Consider the following 22,766-nt stretch of genomic DNA (forward strand, 5'->3'; position numbering starts at 1 on the left):
CGGCGGGGGCAAGCCCCGCCCTGCGGCCTCTCTATTGGCTGAGGCGGGGGGGAGGGGGAAATGGAGCCAGGTGAGGGAGCCGGGACTGCGCATGCGCCTGACTGGAAGGTTGGGGAGGTGAGCGTTGGGGTCGAGGCGCGAGGCGGTTGCTGCTCCCCACCCTGCGCGCTGAGCGAGGCCGTTAGTTGGAGCGGCGGCGTCATGCGGCTGTGGCTGGCGGCGGTGCTGGGGCCGTGGGCGCTGCTGGGCGTGTGGAGCGCTCCGCAGGTCAAGCCCAACCTGCCGAGCATCACCAACCCCACCTTCATAGAGCAGTGCGAGTACTACCACAATCACTTCCGCAGGCTGGTCGTTCCCCCGGCTGCCAACATGCACTACATGGTAGGGGCGGGCTGGGGGGGCTTTCGCCTCAGGGAGGCTAGTGGGCTAGGATGGGAAGAAGAGGGGACTGAGAGATGAAGACCCAGGTTATCAGCAACCCCTTGACACTGCCACCACCAGAGATTTTGAGGCCTGTGACAGATACGTGCCTGGTCCATTTTACTCCTTAGGCTTCAGACCGAAGGCTTCTGGACACCTGGCTAGTCACCAGTTATAGAAACAATCCCTTGAATTAGATGCTTCATCTATAAAGGTGCATACAACCCAATGTGGGGCCAATTTGCCTGTCATTAACAACAAAGCAGCTGTCAACTTTGTATGGGAGATTTTAACCTTTCCACCTCCTGAATTGAAGCACATTTCACAAATAACTTCCAATTCTGTCTGTATTGTAGCATATGCGGGCTCACTGTGTTGTAACTGATTCCTTCAGGCCAGTGAGGTTAAGTATAGGCAGGGCTAGGTACCTGCGGTTTTTCATTAACTTTGTGGCAGGAGATACAGATGCTCATTTTCTCTTCAGGATCAAGTCTTCACATTGCACTAATCTTGCTATGATGAATACTTGCTATGTAATTACCTTTGATCATTAAAATATCCTTTCCCAGGGAAAGGAAAACCTGCTAAGAGATCTTAAGGGAGGTGAATCCATGTTACCTCTGTGATCCAGCAAGCTACATATTGGCTATATCCAGCATCTCCTGTAACTGAACTCCTATAACTAAAAACAATGATCTGCAAATAAGGAGTCCAACCTTTTGTTGTAGGCAGAATTAAAAATAGAAGGGAAAGGAATAAAGATTCACAATGATATAATGGAGAGGAAGGTCTTTATGACTGGATAATCCTTTTTAAGAAATCAATTGGATACTATCAGAGTAGATTCAGAGGAAAAAAGCATACCATCTGGCAGGATCAGGGATATCAGATCCTTAAAAGGATCTTCATAGGAACAAGAAAGTATCTGTCAATCAGGGCAGACGACAGCAAAAGTCTCACTGGAATGTATCAAGGATGTCTACAGTAAGGTAAGGTAGATATTTGAAGAAGTGGGGATTTGAGAGATCCTAAGCAAATCCTTGTGGTTCCCTTAAAGGAGGGAAAGATAATGAAGACAAAGATCTGGTGGAGTTATGAAAAAGGGTTTGCAGTATTTGACCACTATGAGTCATCCTCAAAGGATGACTCCCCCTGAGTACGTGGAATATTTATGTTCTGAGATATGCTTGTCCCAGGTATAGAAGGAAGAAGGCAGCAAATGTGAGCATATCTGACTGAAGATAAAGAGGCAGGTGGGGTTTGTATACAGACTGCTAAGTCAGAAAGAGAAGGTGAGCTGACAGTTTCTAAAATCTGTATAGGAAGCTTCATACCTGACACAACAGAAATACACGAATGGCAGGCAACTGATGAGCTATAAAAGGAGCATTGATGCCTCACAATCAAAAGGAAAGCACAAGCAATGGAAGAATGGCAAGTCAGTAAGGAAGCACACCAAGAAATAGCAAGAACTTGCTGGAACAAAATCAGGAGAGCAAAGACAAAAAATGATTGCACCTATTGAGCGAAGTTAAAGACAACAAGAAAAGACAGACCAAGGAAACTATGCTAAATGGCTAGGGTAGGGATTTAATAGAAAATGAAAAAAGGTAGAGCTACTCAAGAGCTGCTCTGCCTCAGCCTTCATGAATAAAAAAAGCTGCAACCAGACAGCTAACAAAAATTATATGCACAAAGAAGGGGAAAGGCTGAGGATCATGATAATAAGAGAACATCAGAAAGCTTTCAATTAATTTGAATCACAGGGCCTTGCAAGTTTCATCCCAGGATGCTAAAGAAACTGACAGAAGGGATCTCCTAGCAATAGTATTTCCAAAGTTGTGGGAGACAGGCAAGGTTCCAGAGGACTGGAAAAGGGCCAATGTGGTGTCCATCTTTTTAAAAAATGGTAAAAAGGAAGATCTGAGGACCCATAATCCAAACAGCTTGACTTCAATACCTGGGAAGTTACAGGATTTATAAATAATTCGTAAGCATCTAGAGGAGGATCAAGCATCGACTCGTAAGCAACTAGAGGAGGAAAGGCTGATCACAAGCATCCAGCATGAAGAACAAATCATGCTAAACTAACTTCATCTCTTGCTTTGACCAAGCAACTAGTAGAGTAAATGGAGTGCAATTGATAATAGCATACTTGGATTTTAGTAAGGCTGTTGAAGCTCCATATGAAAAGTAAACTGTGGAAGTGTGGGCTTGATAAATTTACTACAAGATAATTAGATAATTGGCTTAATTACAACAATCAAAGGGTAACTATAACATATCTGTCAGAATAGTAGGAGGTTTAGAATGGGGTTCCACAGGGGCCTGTTCTGGATTGGGTCCTATTTAACTTATTTGTAATGATTTGGATGCTGGAAGAAAGAGCTTCCTGATCAAAAGTTCAGATGGCGCAACGTTGGGAATGCGTGCAAAGACTTTGGGGGATAGGAGTAGAATTCAAGAGCATCTTGACTGCAGAGTTGGGATAGAGACAACAGAATGAAATTGAATGCAGACATTTATAATATGCAACACCTATACAGAACCCACCTATACAACACAAATACAGAATGGAAGACAACTGACTGGACAGATGTATTGCTAAGAAGGATCTAGGGGTTTTGATAAATTAGAATCATAGAAAGTTAGGGTTGGAAGGGACCTCAGGAGATTAGCCCTCACCTACAGTATTACATACAGTTCTAGGTTCCACAACTTAAAGATATGGAGGAATGGGAGAGGGTCCAGAAGCAGGTGAAGAAAATTCTGAAAGAGGTTTCAAAGTTAACCATATAAGAAGAAAAGGAGATTAAGAAAGGACATCATACCGGTTTTTAAATATTTGAAAAGCTGCCATAAAGGAGAGTGAAAACAACTGTTCTTCCTTACTGTAGAGGGCAGGACATGAAATAATAGCTTTATATTGCAGCAAAATAAAATGTAATTGGATATCAGGAAAACTTCCTCACTGGCCAAACAGCAAGGCTGGGTAATAAACATCCCAGGAAAGTATGGGAATCTGTTTCATCAGAGGTTTTCAAGATGAGGCTGGAGAGACATTATATAAATTTAGCAGTAGCAATTGTGCAGGTCTTGGCCAAGAAAACCCCTGATGTTCCTTCAAGTCCCATAATCTTATAGTTTGGGCAGGAATTTGAGATAACTCAAGATAAGATAATGTCTTAAGGTAACTTTATCTGGGTACAAGGTAGCATAGGGAGAATTTGCCACAAGTGCTTGTATCTGACTCATTTAGCTTGCTGTTGTAGTAGCTTTCAGGAAATCAGTTTTCATAGAGGTATAGAAAAGGAAAATTGTCCTAGGTTCAAGCTGAATATGAGGGACTGATTCAACTCCCTCTGTAGGATCAGGCCCCTTATCTGAAGACAAGACCTTAAGATATCTAAGGGCTGTTAGGTGAGAAAAGAACACATGCTATATCTTGCCTGAAGGATAAAAGCCTGAAATTGCTGCCAGATGGACCTCAGCTGAGCTGGTGGAAATATTTTTGTTCATTAGACCAGTGGATAATCTGACGTTCCTTGCCTGGCATGAGGACAAAAACCTGGTCCATTTCATCAAGTAAGTACATCTGGTACAGTCCCTTTATGCTGTGGAAGAGAGTGTCGCTGACCAGTATCAAACATTCTCACTTTACCTGAGAGAACTATTGAGCATCCAGACAGAGAGAGAACCTTGCTTTTTCCTTGTATTACCAGGTCTGGGATTATCAGTAGCATTTTTGGAATAGGAGACCCTAACTCTTGGCCACTTTGGGACTATGAGTACTATAAATCCTGTATCACCATGTAGAGGACATCTAGGCTTAAAGGAGTGTGAAAAAACAGATACAGGAGGCCCCTTGACCACTGAATCATGACTGCATGTAGGAGAGACTTGGGCCAAGCCTCCCCTAAAGTAAGAAGAGGGACATATTAAAAAAACAGCCAACTTCGAACTTTTGTGGTGTTTTCTTTGAAAACATTTTTCAAGTACATTAACACTTAATCAGTAGAAGAAGAAGAAGAAGAATCAGTAGAAGAAATGGTTCTGGGAGTAGAAAGACCTGGGCTGTAGTCCTAATTACTACTGGTTCATGTTGGTACTTCTAAAAAGTCACTTGTTCTTTCTGTACTTTAGCATTTTATATGTAGGGAGAATCTTGTTTATATTATAAAGTCATCTTTGTAAAATGGTTTCACATAGATTGGTGAAATGCATCAGAAATGTTTAAAGTATTACTGGTGGAGGATTTTATGTATATTCCCTGTTTTCATAGTCTTTTACTTCAGAGATAGCAGTTATTTAAAAACAAGATATGGTTCCGAAGCTGTGGTATTTGTGCATGTTGACATTTCTTTGATTTGTATGTGAACTCTAAAAATTGTGAATTAACTATTTGGGTGCTTGCAGACATAACCCTCCCTCCCATCCCAAAAACAGCACTTTACTTTAAAGTCAATGCATTCCTGTGCTGAGCCCCATGCATGCTCAGAAGAGGCAATGCATTGCTTCAATCCAGCTCGCCTGACATCTGTAAAGATCGGGCACTTTAGTGGGGCTTTTCTGGTGCCTTATCTAATAGCTGATTGAATCAGCTTTAGCTAGCAAACAGCCTTTGATGCAAAAGAAGAAATACCTACATGTAATAAACCTACATGTAATAAAGTTAAGTGTGTGAACTAATGTTAAATGATTTCAGTCTACTTACACAAAGATAAAATACAGATTTTAAATAGTAGGTAGTCACTAACAGTGCTCTTGAAATCATTTTTCTAGTATCTAACAGTAGGCCAATAGAAAAAATAAGAATCATATTTAAGAAAGTCAGTCTATATTCGTACGGTGCTAAGTATGCCAGAATTTTAGGGAAAACATCTTTGGGATACTTAATTAGATGATAGAAATATGAATGTTTCTGTTGTGTAGTAGTACAGAACTGACAATTTTAAGCCAATTTCTACTTTATTTGTTGATTGCTAAAATGCTACTGGAATATTGCACAGTTATTTTAACTTTATTATTTTGCAGACTTGGGATGCAGCCTTGGCAAGAAATGCAAAGGCATGGTCAAGGAAGTGTCTTTTTAAGCATAATCCATCTTTACACGCCAAAGATATACATCCATATTTCACACCACTCGGCGAAAATATTTTTACTGGAAATCACCGGGCATTCAGTGTAAAAGAAGCCGTTCAGCTTTGGCATGACGAATACAAGGATTATACTTATGAGACTCGCAAATGTACTGCCAAATGTGGTCATTATACTCAGGTAACTTAATCTTCACTGCTAAAATGATCTATGCAGCTCGAAGTACAGTGTCAAGAACACTACTTGGTAAAAGCCATAAATTATCAATTAATGGAAAGTAACTGTTACAGCAGCCTAAATACCATGTCCTTTCAGTGATCCATTTAAAGCCATATATATGTGTTATGTTTCTACTGGGAGACTCACCACTGCAAGCTTACAAGCATTCGTTCAGTTTCTCCCAGGAGAAACATGGCCCCTCCAGGAGAATGATCTTCCAGGTATCAACCTGGAAGATCCTTCCTTGTGAGAGAAACTCTTTCACAGGAAAGAACACTTGTGTGCTCCCCTGCCAGTGTCTGCTCTGGCAGAGGAGTATACAAGTGTGTTTTTTTTTCTTGAGAAGCACTGTCCAGCTTGCGGAATGGCCTCAGGTCTTTGCTTCACTGCTCCCTCTGCTCTGCTCTCAGACACCAAAAGCAGAGGAAAGGAGGATGCTCACTGCCCATTCTCCAGGCCATGGTCTAGGTAGACACAGATAGTTTTCCCCACCACTCCGCTCCCTCCAGGTACCTGGAGGAGCAGAGCACCCACTGGTCTAGGGAAAGAACTGAGAGCAGGGGAAGAGGGTCCAGCTGCAGGCTGAGAAGTTTCTACTGATAGAAATGAACTATGTGTGCATAGCCTAAGAATACAGCTCCAAACTCCATAGTGTAACTCTTACAATAAAGCTTGTAACTGGTCACTCTGGATTATACAAGTTTGAGCAAAACTACCTGGTTAGTAACAAAGGGCATCTATACATGTGCAGTGAGGCTGCTCCGACATACTGCAATTACTCAGTTAATGGAGTTTGCTGGAGGATGGCAATTATGAGCTTTAGTTAAAGTTCCCCGCTGCCATTTTTCAGCACAGGGACACTGATACATGAGACGGTCTGAGCGCGTTAATTAAAGTGCCACCCCCCTCCCCCAGGTCCTGGAGCATGTGTATAAACACCCAAAGTTAACATAATGAAAATAAACAGAACTCCCTGGCTGGCATTCAACATAGCCAGAGTATCTTGTTTCTTAGCTTTTCAAATCCTATCAGAAATATAAGGAAAGCAGGAAGGCAACAGAAAAAATGATAATTTGTCACATCTTCTAGTTTTATCTCTAAGAGGTGAATAATAATCCCTTTTATTAAAATTGTAAATGATTTTGAATCCAATATCTAATACAAGCTTTGAAAATTGTTCTAAAGTATACTTAAACTGTAGTCACACTTAACTCTTCTGAAGTAGTGATTTTTTTTTTTCACATACTCAAATTTGTACTCAGGAAAAATAGGTATATAAAGTGTCAGCCAAAAGGGTATGTAAAAGAAAAAAATGTTCTACTTTGTTTAATTTAAGAGAGAAGTTTGTATGTTGTGCATACATGTTGATATTGTTTGTCATACTGTGAAACTTATTAGCAGCTATGAAAGTGACCAATGGTTCTTATAGCAGCCGTTTTACTTTTGGGACCAAGCCGCCTAACTTGAAATTTTCAAGAATCTTCAATTTACAGCCACTCATCCTTTTTTTCCCCTTTTTCCTTCAGATTCATACATTGAGAGTTTGTTTCCCAGCTGCCTCTCATTCTTGATAAATAAAGTGCAGTGAGCTCTGCTCACTTGAGGTTCTTAATGCTGATTTCATTTGGGAGTGGGACAGTGAGGGGGGGGCAGGGAGTATCTTTTTTTTCCAGCTCTATAAAGGCTATTTTGGTTTTTAATTTGTTAGACTGTTAAAGAAACGAGAAGAGAATAACCAAATAACTTCAATATTGTATTGGTGAACTCAAAAAGGCTGGGGACTGTTTCACACTTCTGGTAAATGAAATCTTTTGGACCAGTTAACCAAGTCTGGCACTGACTTTGACTTTGGAAACCCATTGATCAAAGTGCCAGTATTCTTGAAATAGGTTGTTACATGGTCCCTAAGATTTGTTCTGGTCAGTCAAGTCCAGCACCAGAAACCCAGTATTCCTTAACCTTGGAACACTATCATCAAAGTGGTTCTCAGTTTTAGATCTATCCTGGTTGACAGATTCTGGTACTGGAAAGCTGTTATGGTTCATTTTGGAATGGTTCTGTGCTAAGCATGAGTCACACTGAGGTTCCCAAATCCACAAAAAGTCAGTGAGTCTGGTACCCAGAATTCAGCACCCTTGGTCTTAAAGAGAAGCATTTACCAAAGTACTACAGTTATTTACCTAAACAAGTGCTTATCCCACAAGTGGTTGAAATGCCCCCGGTGGTCGCTCAGCCCTTGCCAACCTGGCTCCCCTCAGGGCTCTCTCCCCTTTACTTGCCCACTGCACCTTGATGTTAATTTGAGATGAAAGGGAGGCTGACCCAGGGCTTCCCATGACTGGTCTTACACTTAGGATCACAGGTGCTCATGGTCATTGCCTTAAGGGCTAATTATGTGGGCTCCATGCTCCCCAGTACCCACTCTTGTGCCTTGCAGGTAATTTGCTAACATAACTCTCTGCCCTCTGACAGGCCCCAGGCACTAGAGCTTCTCTTGATGCACCCTAGTCCTCCCTGGGCACTAGACCCTTCTGGTCTCTCCAAGGCACCAGACCTTCTCTAGATGTGCCCTAGTTCTCCCTGGGCACTGGATCCTCCTCGCTCCTCCCACCCAGGCACCAGATCTTCTCCCAATTACCTAGTCCTTTTTAGGCTTAAGCTCTATTTCTCTATGGGCCTCAGGCTTATCTCTTCCAATGCCTGCTCTGGCCCCACACTCTGCCTCTTAATGCTCTCAGGCTCTCTCTCTCTGGGCCCCAGATCCTCTATTCTTCTGTCCCTTTTCTCTCTCTCTCTCACTGAACCAGCTGAGACCTCCATACCTCCTCTTCAGTCCCTTCCACAACCACCAGTAGTTGTTCATCACTAGACATCCTGGGTCACTGCTTCTATGCCCAGGCCTATCTGTTCCTCCTGAGCACTGGGCCCCCAGCCCCTGCCCCCCAAGCCTGTCTATTCCAAGGCCTGCTTCACCCTTCTAGGTCACTGGGCCCTGGCCCTCTGTTCCCAGGTCTATGTATTCCAAGGCCTGTCTTGCCCCTCTCGGACACTGGGCCCTGCCGTCCCCTGGCCTATCTGTTCCAAAGCTTGGCCTGTTCCTGGGCTGAGTGCTGCTTACACCAGCTCAGATGTTAAGGAAAGAGCTCTGCTACTAGGAGCGCCTCTCCCTGTGGCTAGACTGCCTGACCAGCTCAGCTTCTGGGCTTATCTGGCTCAAACCCAGCCACCCTCCAAGCACCCTGTCACAGTAACACCAAAGGTCCTGGATTAGTACTAAAACTGTTTCTATTGCTTTTGCTATAACATTGTATTTTGTAGTTGTTCGTTGATAACAGCAGAAGACTTCCGAAGAGATACATAATTGGTAGTGGGATGCCAATTGTAACATCAACATTTGCTAAATATTCCCCGCGAACCTCATAGTCAGGTGGTGACATGATTAGTCTTTGCTTATGTCCCTAAAGTTTGAAGATGCTACTCTTTCCTAGAAAAGGTTATCAGGAAGGAAACTTATAGGGGTTTCCACAGTTGACTGCCTAGTATAAAATGCTAGATTTCTAGCTGTTGTCTGGTACTTACCCCACCATATGCTACAACTATCCTAGAATACATAGGCCAAGGCAGCTTTACAAGGAACCATGGGATGCGCATCCACAATCCTGTGCATATAACTTGGAGGATTTGTAGTAATGAAGTAGGCAATTTTTCACTTGAGCACCCTTGATGCACCCTTGAATTGAGGGGCTTATGGTCAGCTTGTTGACTCAATGTTACGCATCTTGAGGAATGTCTATTCATATAGCCAGGGCCTTAGATTTTTCATTGGCCAGTGGGAAAAATAATTAAATTCTTGGAGTTAGCTATATGGCCTTATTAGCAAATCTAACAACATATCCCTTCTATTTGGGGTTCTGAGACAGTGTTCTTGTGCTGATTTCTAATCAGAGATATATTGTTTGTCTATCAGTCACATTGAACTAAATGAAGCATACTTGATGCTGTGCCCATCTAGCACTTGAGAGACAGCTACTTCCATGTCTGGACTGGTTAAAAAAAGAAAAAATACTCGGTCAGTTGACCAGTCAAATATTGTCAAATAATGGTCAAGGTTTTAAAGAATACATACAGGTGACCCTCGCCATTCGCATGGGATATGTTCTCATGATCCCCGTGAATGGCGAAATCCATGAATAGGGCACTGTGTTGTAACAGGGGGCTCTGGGGGCTGATCTGTCATTGGCCCGCCCACCTGTTCTGGGCCAACCAATCACCTCCTCTCCTGCCATGTCTTGTTTCTTAGTTGGTTCTTATTAAGGCAGGAGGCTGCCCATTCTTAGCCAGATACCAGGGGGTGCTAACTGCAGCTCTGTTCCTCCCCTACACCACAGCTCATGCCTTGCAGATGGCATCCAGGTGACATAATTACTCCTGACCTGAGACCAGAGCAAACTGAGTCCAAAGTTGGGCTCCACGCACACTCATACCACCTCCCCTCTCGCAGGAGGTCTCTTCCACTCTGCCCCTCTCTCACTGGGGCCTCTGGCATGCTGCTCATTACTAGGCCACACTCCACCACCCTGCTTCTCCTTGAGCGACCCCTCTGAGCCATCAGGCTTTGCTACTCACATGTGGCCTTGCCACACAGACCCTTCAGTTCCCACAAGTTCCCCTACTTTGCGTGATCCGGCCTTGTGCCAAACCCTGGGCTACTGCTGCCCCACACCTCTCACTGGGCAACTCTATGCATACACACACTCTGGGTTCCCAGCCCTCTGGTTTCCCCCTGACTAGGGCTCCTCATGTCCGCCTCCTCACTGGGCTGCCCCCTCACTGGGGCTCCTCATCCTTGCCCTCTCACTGGGGCCACCCCCTCACTGGGGCTCCTCATCTCTGCCCCCTCATTGGGGCTATGAGACTTCCCTCCCTGGTGGGGCTCAGGTGGCCATACCCATGCCTGGCCCCTTCTGGGTCTTACACCCTACCTGCACTCAGGTGGTTATAGCCATGCCTGGCCCCCTTGTACCCACAGTGATGTGGGGGCTAGGGGTTAAGGCATCCCGACCCACTTTTTGCCAGGGTGGTAACTGGCCTGATATTTCCTGGGGGCTCCCACACAAATGAGAGCTCCACCAGGCCACCCATTCCCAGCAGGGTGCAGTTTTAGGTCATGCCCAGGACCAGGAGCCTCCAACCATCCCCTTAAGCTCCTGACCTTGCCTCCAAGTTGTTGCATTCAGCCTTACAGCCAGGCAATGTTTCTGCCTGGCCTGTCGGCAGTGAACTGCTCTGTTTATATAGGCAGCCAGAGATCTAAAATGGCCACCGCAATCAAGCACCTGCTGGCTGCTTGGCTTGGCCCTTAAAGTGACAGGCACCAACAGTGCCCTGCCACAGTGTTCATGAACGCAGTGCCCCTGGTGGCTGGGGGTGGGGGCCATGGCGATGGTGGTGACAGCAAGAGCCCAGCAGGAGCAAGCACGGAGCCCCCAAGGAGCTCCAGTAAGTGTTTAAAGTGTATTTAAAATGCGGGTTTGGCATTCGAGAATATTTGAAACTGCAAATGCTGAACCCATGAATACCGAGGGTTTCCTGTATATGAGAACAGTAAAGAAAGATACTTTAATTTTCAATAGGTTACATACTTACTTAACTTTAAAAAAAGTTAACTGTTACTATGACACCATGAAATGAAATTCCAAAAAAAATGTAATGAGTTATTACTAACAATGTTAGCTAAGTATGAATGGAAACAATATTCAAGACCAAACAGTTCTTTTTTTTCTTTGCAAAATAGAACAGTGAAATTAAACAGACATAAACATATAGATAAATAAAAGTGAGTTTTTAAATGTAGTTATGCTAAGTAGACAGCCGGCTCTTCAAGCATTTTGTTTTGTATTATCTTCATCAGCTTTAACGGTATTCTCTATATCATCATCATAAGCATCCATATCTCCATCCGAATACAAATTCAACTCTTCGTCTTCCATTTTCTTTTCTAATCTAAATGGTCACTAGCTTCCCAACAGTGGAGATCTTCAATCTTCTTCTGATGTTTGACTGGATGATTCTCCAAACTGACCAATTTTGTTTCACAAGTGCAGTCGTGAATGAAAATGTTAAAAGAATTTCCACCACTGTTGTGAAACTACAAAGAGTGTCCAACCCTTTCCACCATGATGAAGGAGCAAGTTATTTTGATTCAATGTCTGAGATTCCATGGAATGGGTTGTTGCTTACTTTATAATTTAATACATTGTTTGTTTGTTTTTTATATCCATTATAATGTAAACAGCCACTATAAGGTAGAAACAGAATCAAATTCATCATCAGAAACATGGATAAATGTTTCTTAATGATCAAAAACTCATATAATTTTCCATATTCTGAATGGACTGAGCTATACACTCAAGCAGTGAATTAATTTTGAGTTTCTCAGCCAAAGGAGACCTCGTCATCATCAAGGATATCAGTGTGGATTAGTCCATAGCAACACCGATCATTCCTTTAACAGCAGCTGACTAAAGTGCCTTCTTGCATGATCTTAAAGATCTTTGAGAAATTTAAGGCTCACTAGCTGTGAATTCAGTCAAGTGCAGATGCTCATTTGCTTTTGAAAACCTTGTCAATGTTTTTCAGTTCTAATACATGTGATGAATAAATTGTCAGATCTTCAATATCACAAATGAGGTGTGCACGTCAATTATCAACAATCTGAAAAAGCCTTAATATTAACAGCAGTGTCAGTCACAACCAAAATAATCTTCTGTGGACCTAATTCGGTGACTATATTGCTGACCAGTTTAAAAATATGATCCGGGTGTATAGTGATGCTCAACTGTGAACTGAAATTCATAATGCTTTTGGAATTGTTACCATGAAGTTGGTTATACCCTTCTAGTGAACATATGATCAAGTTCATTTTTCTGGTCACTGGAAATCATCCAGAAAAACCCTTAATACTAATTTGATAAGTTTCTAAAGACTTTCCAGGAGTATTTGTTCTAAAGTGCATGGAGTAGCAAAATTGTTATTAGATGATGTAGAAATGGAACTAGCTTCACTTTCACTACCACTCACAAGTTTTGATGAAGACCAGTGTGCCTTTTCTTGCTGCTATAATCTATCTGATAGTGGCTTGATACCTATCACAAGAATTCAACAAGTGTTGCTACATCCTACCTGCATTATTTATGCATTTATTTATGTATTTAGTTATTTGACTTCTATTTATTTATTATTGTATGCTGCCTTCAGATAAAAACAGATAAAACACTTCCCCAAAGAATACCCAGAACTTAACTCTACCTGTTAACAGTCTGCCCAAATAAAACAGTCTTACACCGCTTCTGAGAAATGGCCAGGCTTAGGCTCTGACAGGCCTCAAGGGGATGGGTGTTCCAGAGCTGATGACCAACAACTGAGAACAACCTCCCACATGTTTTGACTAAGTGACCTTGGTGCACATATGGTGCTTGCAGGAGGTTGTTCTCAGCTAACCTTAGGGATCATGTTGGAGCATGAGAGGAGACAGTACATAGGGCCATTAAAGGCTGTATAAGTCAAGACTAGCACTTTGAATTGCATACAGAAAACTTGGTAGCCAGTGCAAACCATGGAACACTGCAGAAATATGGTCCTGACAACCCACCTGCATCAGAAGGTGCACCAGTAGCAAACTCTAGATGGTCCTCAAGGGCAGCCTCCCATAGACTACACTGCAGTAGTTTAGCTGTAAAGTTACAAAAACACGGATGATGGTGACCAGATCTGAACATGAAAGAAAAGGTTCAAACTTTGCACCAGATGGTGTTGGTGAAATGTGCTTCTAGCTACCACTACAACCTGAGAATCCAGGTGCAGCAAAGAGTCCAAGAGCACCCCAAAGCTGTGGACCCAAGTGACAAGGGGACGCTGAATTCAATTAGTAATGGGTGACCATATCACCTCTCCATTTCTTTAAATCCTGAGGTCTGCCCACCACTTTCACCGTTGTCTCATCTGGATTTGGTTCCAAATGATTCAGCTACACTAGTCTTTAACTGTATACAGGCACGGAGACTGCAGGCCTGAATTGGATGAAAAAGGTCTAATATAGATATTGACTCCATTTCCAGACAGGGAAAAAACATTAAGCCCAATGTTCATCTCACCGTGTCTCAGATAAAGCTAAGTATTATTAGCATACTGATGCCAACTCACTACAAATCGCGTGATCACTTTCTGTGGCTTCAGATACACATTGAACAAGAGGGATGACAAGATGAAACCCTGAGGCACCCCACAAGAAAAGTCCTGAGGGGACCACAGCCACTTACCATGCTTCAGGACCTCCTGTGCTAGAAAACAGCAAAACCAGTTTAGAACAGTCCTATGAATGTCCATTTGGTCACATAGATGTATTATCAACATCTCATGTTCAACTATCAAAGGCTGCTGAAAGATCAACAAGGTGCAATTTCTCTTGATCTCCAGGTAAAGATTGTTTACCAAAGTCACAAGCACAGTCTCCATACTGTATCCAGAACAAAACCCAAACAGACAGCAAAAGGAATCTGACAGCATCCAGAAATACCTGGAGTAACCACCTATTTAATGATCTTCCCCAAAAAAGGGATATCAGAGAAAGGGATATTGGAGATACGGCAGTAGCTGGCTGAGGAGTCAATGTCAAGAGATGCTTTTTTGAGTAAGGGATGCACAGTGCACATTTACATATCTGGTATTCTACCTTCCTGAAGGGAGACATTGGCACCCCTGTCAGTGGATGACAGCAACTGAAACTGTTCCATATAAACTAGATGAGACTAAGCTTCCCCAGTGCTGAAATTAGACTGCAAATTAATTAATTGCCAAGCTAACTTAATTTGTTGCATGCAGTTTGGTAACAAACTCGTCATCACAAAGGACTGAGTGAGTTAGTTTCTGTGCAAAGACAACACAAATTAACCAGGCTATTTACTACCCAGAATGGTTCCATCAGATGGCACTTTGCACATGTGATGGCAGTGGAGAAAAAAAGCCTCTACAGCCTCTTCAGCTGTAGCATAGTTCCTTAAAAGGGAACTATACCATACTTGATTGGCTTTGACATGGCTCCACCTGCCCTCTGTCTAGTTTCTTGCTTAAGCTGTCTTAGCTCCCTCATATACCAGGTTCAGCAGGAATATCCCCCAGACAGTTCTGAATCTTACTGGCTCCAAGAGTCTCAAGGGGGTGAACTAGCCCAACTGGTCTATCACTTTGCCAGGGGCAGAGATCTGTGCCTTTGGAAGGTAATGGTTCATCCAAGACAGAGGCAACTTAACAATATCCTCAATGATCAGACTCCCTGTTTCCAGCCAGGTGCAAAACATTAAGTTAAAAGTTTTCCACCCTGTGTCTTAGTCCACTGATTATCTGGAATTGCCCCATGGTGGTCACAGCCTCAATGAGGTTCTGTTCCATCCCTGAGGAGCCAGCTTCAGCATGGGTGTTGAAGTCACCCAAGACAGTTCTGGGTGCCCTCAATGCAATTTCTGAGACCAGCCTGGCTAGCTGGGTCAGAGAATCTGTTGTACAATAAGGTAGTCAATACACTAACAGAATCCTTAATCTCTGCCTGGTCTCAAACATAAAGTAAGACAAAGTAGACTCCACAATAGACAAGTTAGGCACTGGATACCTTGTATATGCTAGGTTTTCTTTGTAGACCAGACACTTCCTTCCCCCTAGGCTGATGCTGCACTACACACCTGGCTGACACCTTCTGGGTGAACACTGGCTCAAATGCCACATCCAGCTGGTTTCAGTAATACATGAAAAGTCAGTGGCCTCATCCTGTGTAAATATGGATGGTGTTGTATGCTCAAAAGAACAGAATTTACACTGAGCTTTAAGAGCTTTTCCACCTACATCTGCTAAAATAATTCCAAACAAATTATTTTGGCTTTTGCTGGCTCTCCATAAGTTAATGTCTCACAGTGTTTCATTCAATCCATATCTTCAGTTCCATTTCTAACAACTACTGTCTTCTAGAAGAATTCTAGAATCTAGAATCTAGAATTCTTATATAAAGGGCTTAGTCAGTCTGTCTGTGTGCCCGTCTGTCTGTAATGCTCTTTAAGGGTGCCCTCCCTGGCACGGTGGGGAGGATAGAGGGAAGTGCCAGCTGAGGAAAAGCGGGAGCTGGGCTCCTGGTGACTGTGAGAAGACAATTACTCACCTACTGTGAGGCTAATGTGAGCATTGGCATTGTTTGAAATTCATCCGTCATTCTTGATGGGCAATTTGCTAGTTCTTCTAGAAGGATCCAGGGTCCAGTTGCTCCCAGAAGATCACATGGAAGGGGAAGGTGGCCTCTCCTCCCTGCAGCAAGTGCAACAGACTGAGGGGCAGTCCTGACTCCTGGGCATTTGTGACTTATGCTACCTGCTACCTGAACTGTGTTCCTCTTTCTTTTTGGAGATGTCTGCATTCACAGCACAGGGCCAGTGGGAGACAGTTTTTTATGCTGCTGATTGTAATTTTTTCTCCAGTACAAAGTAGCTCCTGAAGCCCCACATGACTTAATAGCAGCAAGAGAAAGGAGGTTGAAACAGCTCAGGAGAAGAACAGAGCTCCTAAATGTGTATGTGGATTCTGACTAGTGCAGGACTGTGGGGCAAGGAGCCCTCACTAGTGGATAACACTATGATGCAATAAAAGGTAGGCCACCACCTACACAAGGACATTCCTGGTTGCATGAAATATTTGACAATATCTGACAGTTAAATAATAGGCAGTCAATTGACATTATTTGATTGATCAAATGGCCAATTTCCCAACCCTAGTTTTTTGTGTATATCTGTCTCTCCCACTGAATATAGTTTATATAATAAGAAATCTCCACAAACAAAATATTATCCTATACTTCAGCCTTTCTTTGGCAGCAAAAGTTTTCAGTAATTGCGTGTCTGCTGTCATAGTTGTTTTTCCTTTGATATTAGGATATGAACTTATGTCCAAAATCTGGCCCTCAGAAAAGCATGCAGGTTGTTCCAGTCCTTGGAACTTTGCACATACAAAGTCCATATTATACCATAAGCTACATGGTAAGCACGATCCAATATGCATTATCATTCCAATTTCTACCTAAAGAGGTCTTCGGTTTTTACTTCCAGTTATTACTAAATAAATTATTTTCTGGAAACTAAAAAGCTGGCTACATAATACAGATAACATGTCTGAACTGATATTTATTTCATGAGAACTAATATTGCAATTATAACCAATCACTGTTGAATAGTTTCTTTTTTCTTTTGTAAAAGAAATATAATTTTTTTTCTAGGTAGTTTGGGATAATTCTTATAAGGTAGGCTGTGCTGTTTCCTTTTGTCCTGAAGTTGCAGGAATAAAAAATGCAGGGCATTTTATATGCAACTATGCACCAAGGTAAGTTATTTTTATAAAATCTTAAAATAAAAACAGTGAAAATATATATTTTTTCTAAAAATTAATTTGATTAAATGCATATCAATAAATTAGTGCATGTAATTAGATAAACAATTCAGTTTCTCTGGTTGAAACAATGCAGTTACTTCAGGCATCTATAGATCTGTGAGTATTGGTTACTTGATGCCCTTTAGTAGATTCAGTCCTGTTAAAATTTCTGATGAATATTATACCCTCGGGTAAGCAAAGAACCTCTGCACTAATGCAGGCTCTACCATATGCTCATCTATTATTTCTCTTAAGCAGTTTCTCTGCTGTGATTTCTCTATTTTTAATTCTTGAATGAAATAATTGGTTTTAAGATGGGTGCTTCTCTGTTGTCTTAAAACATACCCTGTAACTAATCAGCTATAGCATGTAGCCCAGTCATGGTTTTAACACATTTTTCTTGCCTTCATAAACAAAAACACGTGCATTAACTATGGTACATTTAGCCTACCCATATAGTTATGACGTATAACCTGGTTAAGTTTTTCTGTGTATACAGAAACATCTAAAACCATGGTATAAATAAGTTGGACAACTATGTTATACAATCACATTTTTAAAAAGTTTTTGTAATGTGTGTGAGCTAGTACAACAAAGCTATGGTTTGTAAATCAGTGGATTGATTATTCTTAGGAAGCTAATGCTAAAAGCTTAAACATGTCCTTTGTTTTCATCATGCCAAACTTCATTAAATCTACAGTCTTGTTTACTTAAACATGGCAAGAAGCTCATAAAAGTATGTCATAATTACATTTATTATCTATAAAAGAAAATTTTTAATTTGGTTACAAGAGGAAATCCATGGTGTATTTAGGAGGTGTTACTCAAAACAGTTATTCCAAAGCTAAAACAAATCCACTGAGTTCCTCAGACATATCTCCTCTTCACTGAGAAAGCAATCATAAAAAGGGCCAAACTAACAAGATGCAAAATAAGCTCATGAAGGTATCAAAATCTAAGCATATCTTTAAAAGAAACATTTCTAATTTTCATGGTCATGAAGAAAAGTTTGAAAATTTGAAATGAAAATAATGCAGCAATTCAAGAGATGGCCCCCAGCATCAAAAAAGCAACAATAGACAAGAAAGTGGTTACCTAACCCTACATGCATCACCAAATCAAACCAGATCTCTCTCACTTTGATAAATTGAGTTCTGAAGGATTAGCACTCTTTTCTGAGAACCTCAAAGCATGTCTTTATTGTAAATTAATCATGCATTCAGCTCACCTTCTTATCCATAGCACACTGTCATCCACATAAAACATCTCTCTACTCATTCCACAAGGAAAATACACTCCTAACTCACAGGTAGTGTTCTGGTTCCAGATATGTAATTGCCCTTGCTGTTATTTGTCCCTCTCCCCCACCCCTTTGTAGTTTGGCTATAATCTAGCCATGTGTAATTCAGATTTGCATCACAACTCCTGATATCTCCAGATTTCCAGCTATTCTCTGCTCTGAGAATCTGAGAAAGCACTCCTGGCATGCAGCCAGCTAGCCAGAGAAGCATACATGAATTTTAATGAATGTTTGGTGAGAGTATTGACTTCAGTCACTGTAGCAAGAACATAAATCATACAAGTTTGCCTCCAGGGATCTGGGTTTTCTGTTCATCATGGAAAAATGCAGTAAAAGCCACATTTTCTCTTTTTGAGGAGAAAAATGCAGGAAACCATTGTTTTCCCCTTACAGGCTAGCAGAGTTCCAGCCTGCAAGGGGCTGGGGGGAGCAAGAGGAGTGTGGTCAGGCAGGGGACGCCATCTGTATGTGTACACGTACACATGCACATGGCTCCTAGGTAGCCTGGAGAGCAGCTCCCCACAGGTAAGTCTGTGGGGGGAAGAGGGATTGAGGCCCCCATAGTGAGGGAGGGAGGAAATTGGACAGGGCTGGCTTGGTACCCAGGGCCGTGTGTGGCCACAGGCCCCAGGCAGGGAGCAGGACAGAGCCAAGGGCAGCTCATCAGGGGTTGGCAGGGTGGTAGTCCCCTGTCACTGTGCACAATCCTGGGGGGGCATGGAAGGCACATACCCCCCAGATTTGTGTGTGGGGTGGGCGGGGGGGGGGGGGCTGCCCACTGCAAGCTCAGGCTCCCCACCCTGCTGCCTTCCCCCTGGGGCCTCTGCAGCCCAGCAGGCAGGACCTGGTGCAGCAAGGCACAGCAGGGCAGGGAAGCCTGGTGCTGCTGCTGCAAGCCCCACATTGCTGTGGTGAGATACCCTCTGCCCACTTGGCAGCAGCAGGGGTGGTGGTGCAAATTTGTGCTCCCTGCTGCTGCTGGTTGGGCAGGGGGTGCCTTGCCATGGCAGGGGAGGGCAGGGCTCCCAGCAGCAGCATAAGCCTCCCTGCCCCACTCTACCCTGCCGTGCCAGGTCTTGCCTGCTGAGCCATGGAGGCCCTAGGGGCAGGGAAGAAGGGCAGGGAGCCTGAGCCCACAGCAGGCAGCCCGCATATACCACACCACCCCACCTCCATGGGCTCTGCTTCATCTGTGCTGGCCGTAGAGAAGGGGGAGCCAAGTTCCATGCTCTGTTCCACTGCAGCAGCTGCAACCTCTGATGGGCAGCAGCTGGGGCTCAGGTACATCTGGGGGCCCTCTAGCAGGGCTGGGGTTTGGTAGGGGACTGTGGGTGGTGAGTGAAGGGCACCAGTAGGGCCAAGGGGTTGTAGTTTGGGAGTGAGGAGCAATGGCATGGGCAGGGCAGCAGCATCATATCAGGCTGCTCAGCACCACAAAGATGGGGGCAGGCAACCACAGCTAGACTCATATCTTGGTGAGTGAAGAGGGTAGGGGGAGCTCTGATTTTCCATGATAAAAACCCCCAAATCAAACACTGAAGTGGATAGGTATTTAGAATTTATTTTTTTATAGTGATTGAAGCACTGGTTGGCTTCCAAATTGCTTTAAAATTGTAAATATATTAATAAAACATTGTGTTCAGCTGCTACCTATATATATAGTGGTGTTTCATTTTAATCATGGAAAGATGTGGGTTTGGGGTCTTTTAATTAGAGAATGCACCATTTTATCAAAGAATTTGCAATCTTTAAAAAGAGAAAACCAGGATCCCTGGTTATTTCAAGCCAAATTTGCTTAAGTTAGCATCCAAAAGCTTGGAATGCAGTGCTGAGAATGGATTAAGCACCTGAGATGGCTTTACTGCATTAATAAGGAAATTAACCTGGGGTCTGACAATTCCCCCTGTGCCTCTACATAGAGTTTGATGAGGCATTTGCAGTACATCAGACACTAAACACACTACTTCTTATTACTCCAGTTTTCAGTAGATCTTTTATTTTTAGCAGAGGGGGAGAGAAAGCTCTCAAGAACATTTCCCAGAATCAATGTGATCAATATGCCTCATATTGTGGTTAACATGGAACTGCTTGCAGAACAAGTTTTTCCACCTGTTATCAGAGAAAATTCCTCCCAGATTCCTGAAATTCTCTGAGGAGGGAGAAGCAGAGAACCTGAGCCTCAGTATAGGACAGGAATAGGCAACCCCCAGCACATGTGTCAATTAGTGGCACATGAAGACATTTTCCCCAGCACACCAGGAGACATGCAAGGAAATTGTCTAAAAAAAACATTTTTTTTTTTTTAAATGGCTGCTCTGGGCTCTCCAGACCAGCTACAGGTCCCAGTGCTGCAGGAGGCACTGGGGACAGTCTAAGGAGAATACAGGCATGAATGCAGTCTGCATTCTGCTGACCCCACCTCTTGTTCCCGGGCTGTGTCCTCCAGCCCAGCCCAGCCCCTGGAGGGGAGCTGTGGGTGGATGGGTGGGGCTGGGGCCTTGGCAGGCGCTGCACAAGGCCGCTGCGCTGGAGGCTCCCAGCAGGTGGGTGAGCTCTGTGCCTGGCCGGAGCTTGGGCAGTCGGACATCCCATCCCACCCAGGTGGGGGTAGCACCGGGGCACCAAGCACCAGGAAACAGGCACTTTGGACAGGGTCTGGAAGGCACGGGGGAAAGTGTTGCAGGCAGGCCAGCCTAGCTGGATCCTCAGGAAGGCAGGGACCAGGTGCGAAGTGGGGCTGCCCTGAGGATGCACAGACTCAGGCCTCAGTGGGAGGGCAGGAAGGGGTGCCCAGCAGCACCCAAGATGGGACCTGGCCCAGCCCAGCCCATGCAGCTCTGCAGGGATGGGGCGCAGCCATCTTGCCAATGAGGGGACGCCACCTGGCCAGAGCTGGACACTGGGCTTTGGGGGCTTCCAGCTCTGGGCTCAGCCTCCCTGTGCACCGGGCACAGTGTGAGTGGGGTGGAGCTGCCCCTGGTGTGGGGGCCTGGCCATGGGAGCCCCCCAGACCTCAGAAACAACCATCGTGGCTGCCCCAGTCTCTCCAGGCCCTGGCCTTGCCCACCCACAGCTCCTTTTCAGGGGCTGGACTGGAACAGGAGCTGCACAAGGATACTGTGCTGCAGGCTTCTGGCTGGCTTGGCCCCAAGTGCTGCCCATGGCAGCTGTTCCCCAGGCACAGGGGGCTCCTGCAGCTGGGCCCCCACATTGGGTGGCTCCATCCTGCTTGCACTGTGTCCAGCACGCAGGGAGGCTGAGCCTGGAGCTGGGAACCCTATGAGCCCAGCATCCTGCCCTGGCCAGGTGACATTCCCTGACATTCAGCTGCGCCCCATCCCTGTGAAGCTGCACGGGTCAAGCCAGGACCCAACTCAGGTGCCACTGGGCACCCTGCCCAGCCGCCCTGGCCTGAGCCTGCAGAGTCCCAGGGCAGCCCCCACTTCCCACCCAGCCCCTACTCTCCTTCGGCTGCTGCCTTCTCAAGGGGCCAGCTGGGCCAGCCTGCCCCACCCCACCCCTCCATGTGCTGCCCTGCCCCAAGTGCCCCACCTTGGTACTCAGCACCCCAGTGCTGTCTCCACCCAGGTGGAATGGGATGTCTGTCTACCCAAACCCCTTGGGCCCTCCCTCCTAGCCCTGGGCCTGGGCTTCTCCTACTCCCGGACCATCAGGGAGGCCTGAGCACCCTAGCCCTAGCTTCTTTTCTTTTTTCTTTCTCTTTCTCTTTTGCTCTCTTTTTCTCTCTCTTCTTTCCTTCTCTTCTTTTTTCTCTCTCTTTTTTTCTATTTCTTCTCTTTTTTCTTTCCTTTTTCTTTCTTTTTTCCTCCTTTTCTTTCTTTTTCCTTTACCTCTTTCTCTTTCTTTTTTCTCTCTCTTCCTTTTTCACTTTTTCCTTTCTCTTTACCTCTCTCTCTCTTTTCTCTAGTTTCTCTCTCCCTTTTTTTCTCTCTCTAATCACAATATGCATAACCAAAAAGAATACACAAGAACAAAGGTAGTATATGAAGGTTTAGAATTTTTACAAAACCTGTTATTTACTGTAAAAAAACCCCAAAGCAACATTTATGATTATTAACTATATTAATATGCAGTGTGTCCAACCATGTACACCCTGCCCCAGTTTTGTTTTTGTGGTATGCCAGCACTCTGGCCAAAAAGTTGCCTACACCTGATCTAGCCAATATGTTACAAGTCTCAAAGTATCTGACAAGCAGGCCAGAAAGGAAAAAGGTCCTTTAAAACTGGGAATTTGGTGTTAGAACAAATG

General features: G+C 44.1%; 1 protein-coding gene across 1 annotated transcript in view; it reads left to right on the forward strand.

Annotated features, from left to right (window-relative positions):
• Positions 1 to 85: 85 nt before the first annotated feature.
• Positions 86 to 22,766, forward strand: part of LOC102565718 (glioma pathogenesis-related protein 1-like) — a 30,706-nt gene continuing 8,025 nt past the window's right edge. Inside the window, exons 1-3 of the mRNA XM_006259834.4 lie at positions 86 to 381; positions 5,455 to 5,697; positions 17,045 to 17,148. Coding sequence (XP_006259896.1) covers positions 202 to 381; positions 5,455 to 5,697; positions 17,045 to 17,148 — 527 coding nt within the window. The 5' untranslated portion in view covers positions 86 to 201. The remainder of the gene's footprint in view (positions 382 to 5,454; positions 5,698 to 17,044; positions 17,149 to 22,766) is intronic.

This window comes from Alligator mississippiensis, chromosome 4 (assembly GCF_030867095.1).
Source record: "Alligator mississippiensis isolate rAllMis1 chromosome 4, rAllMis1, whole genome shotgun sequence".
Taxonomy (NCBI): Eukaryota; Metazoa; Chordata; order Crocodylia; family Alligatoridae; genus Alligator; species Alligator mississippiensis.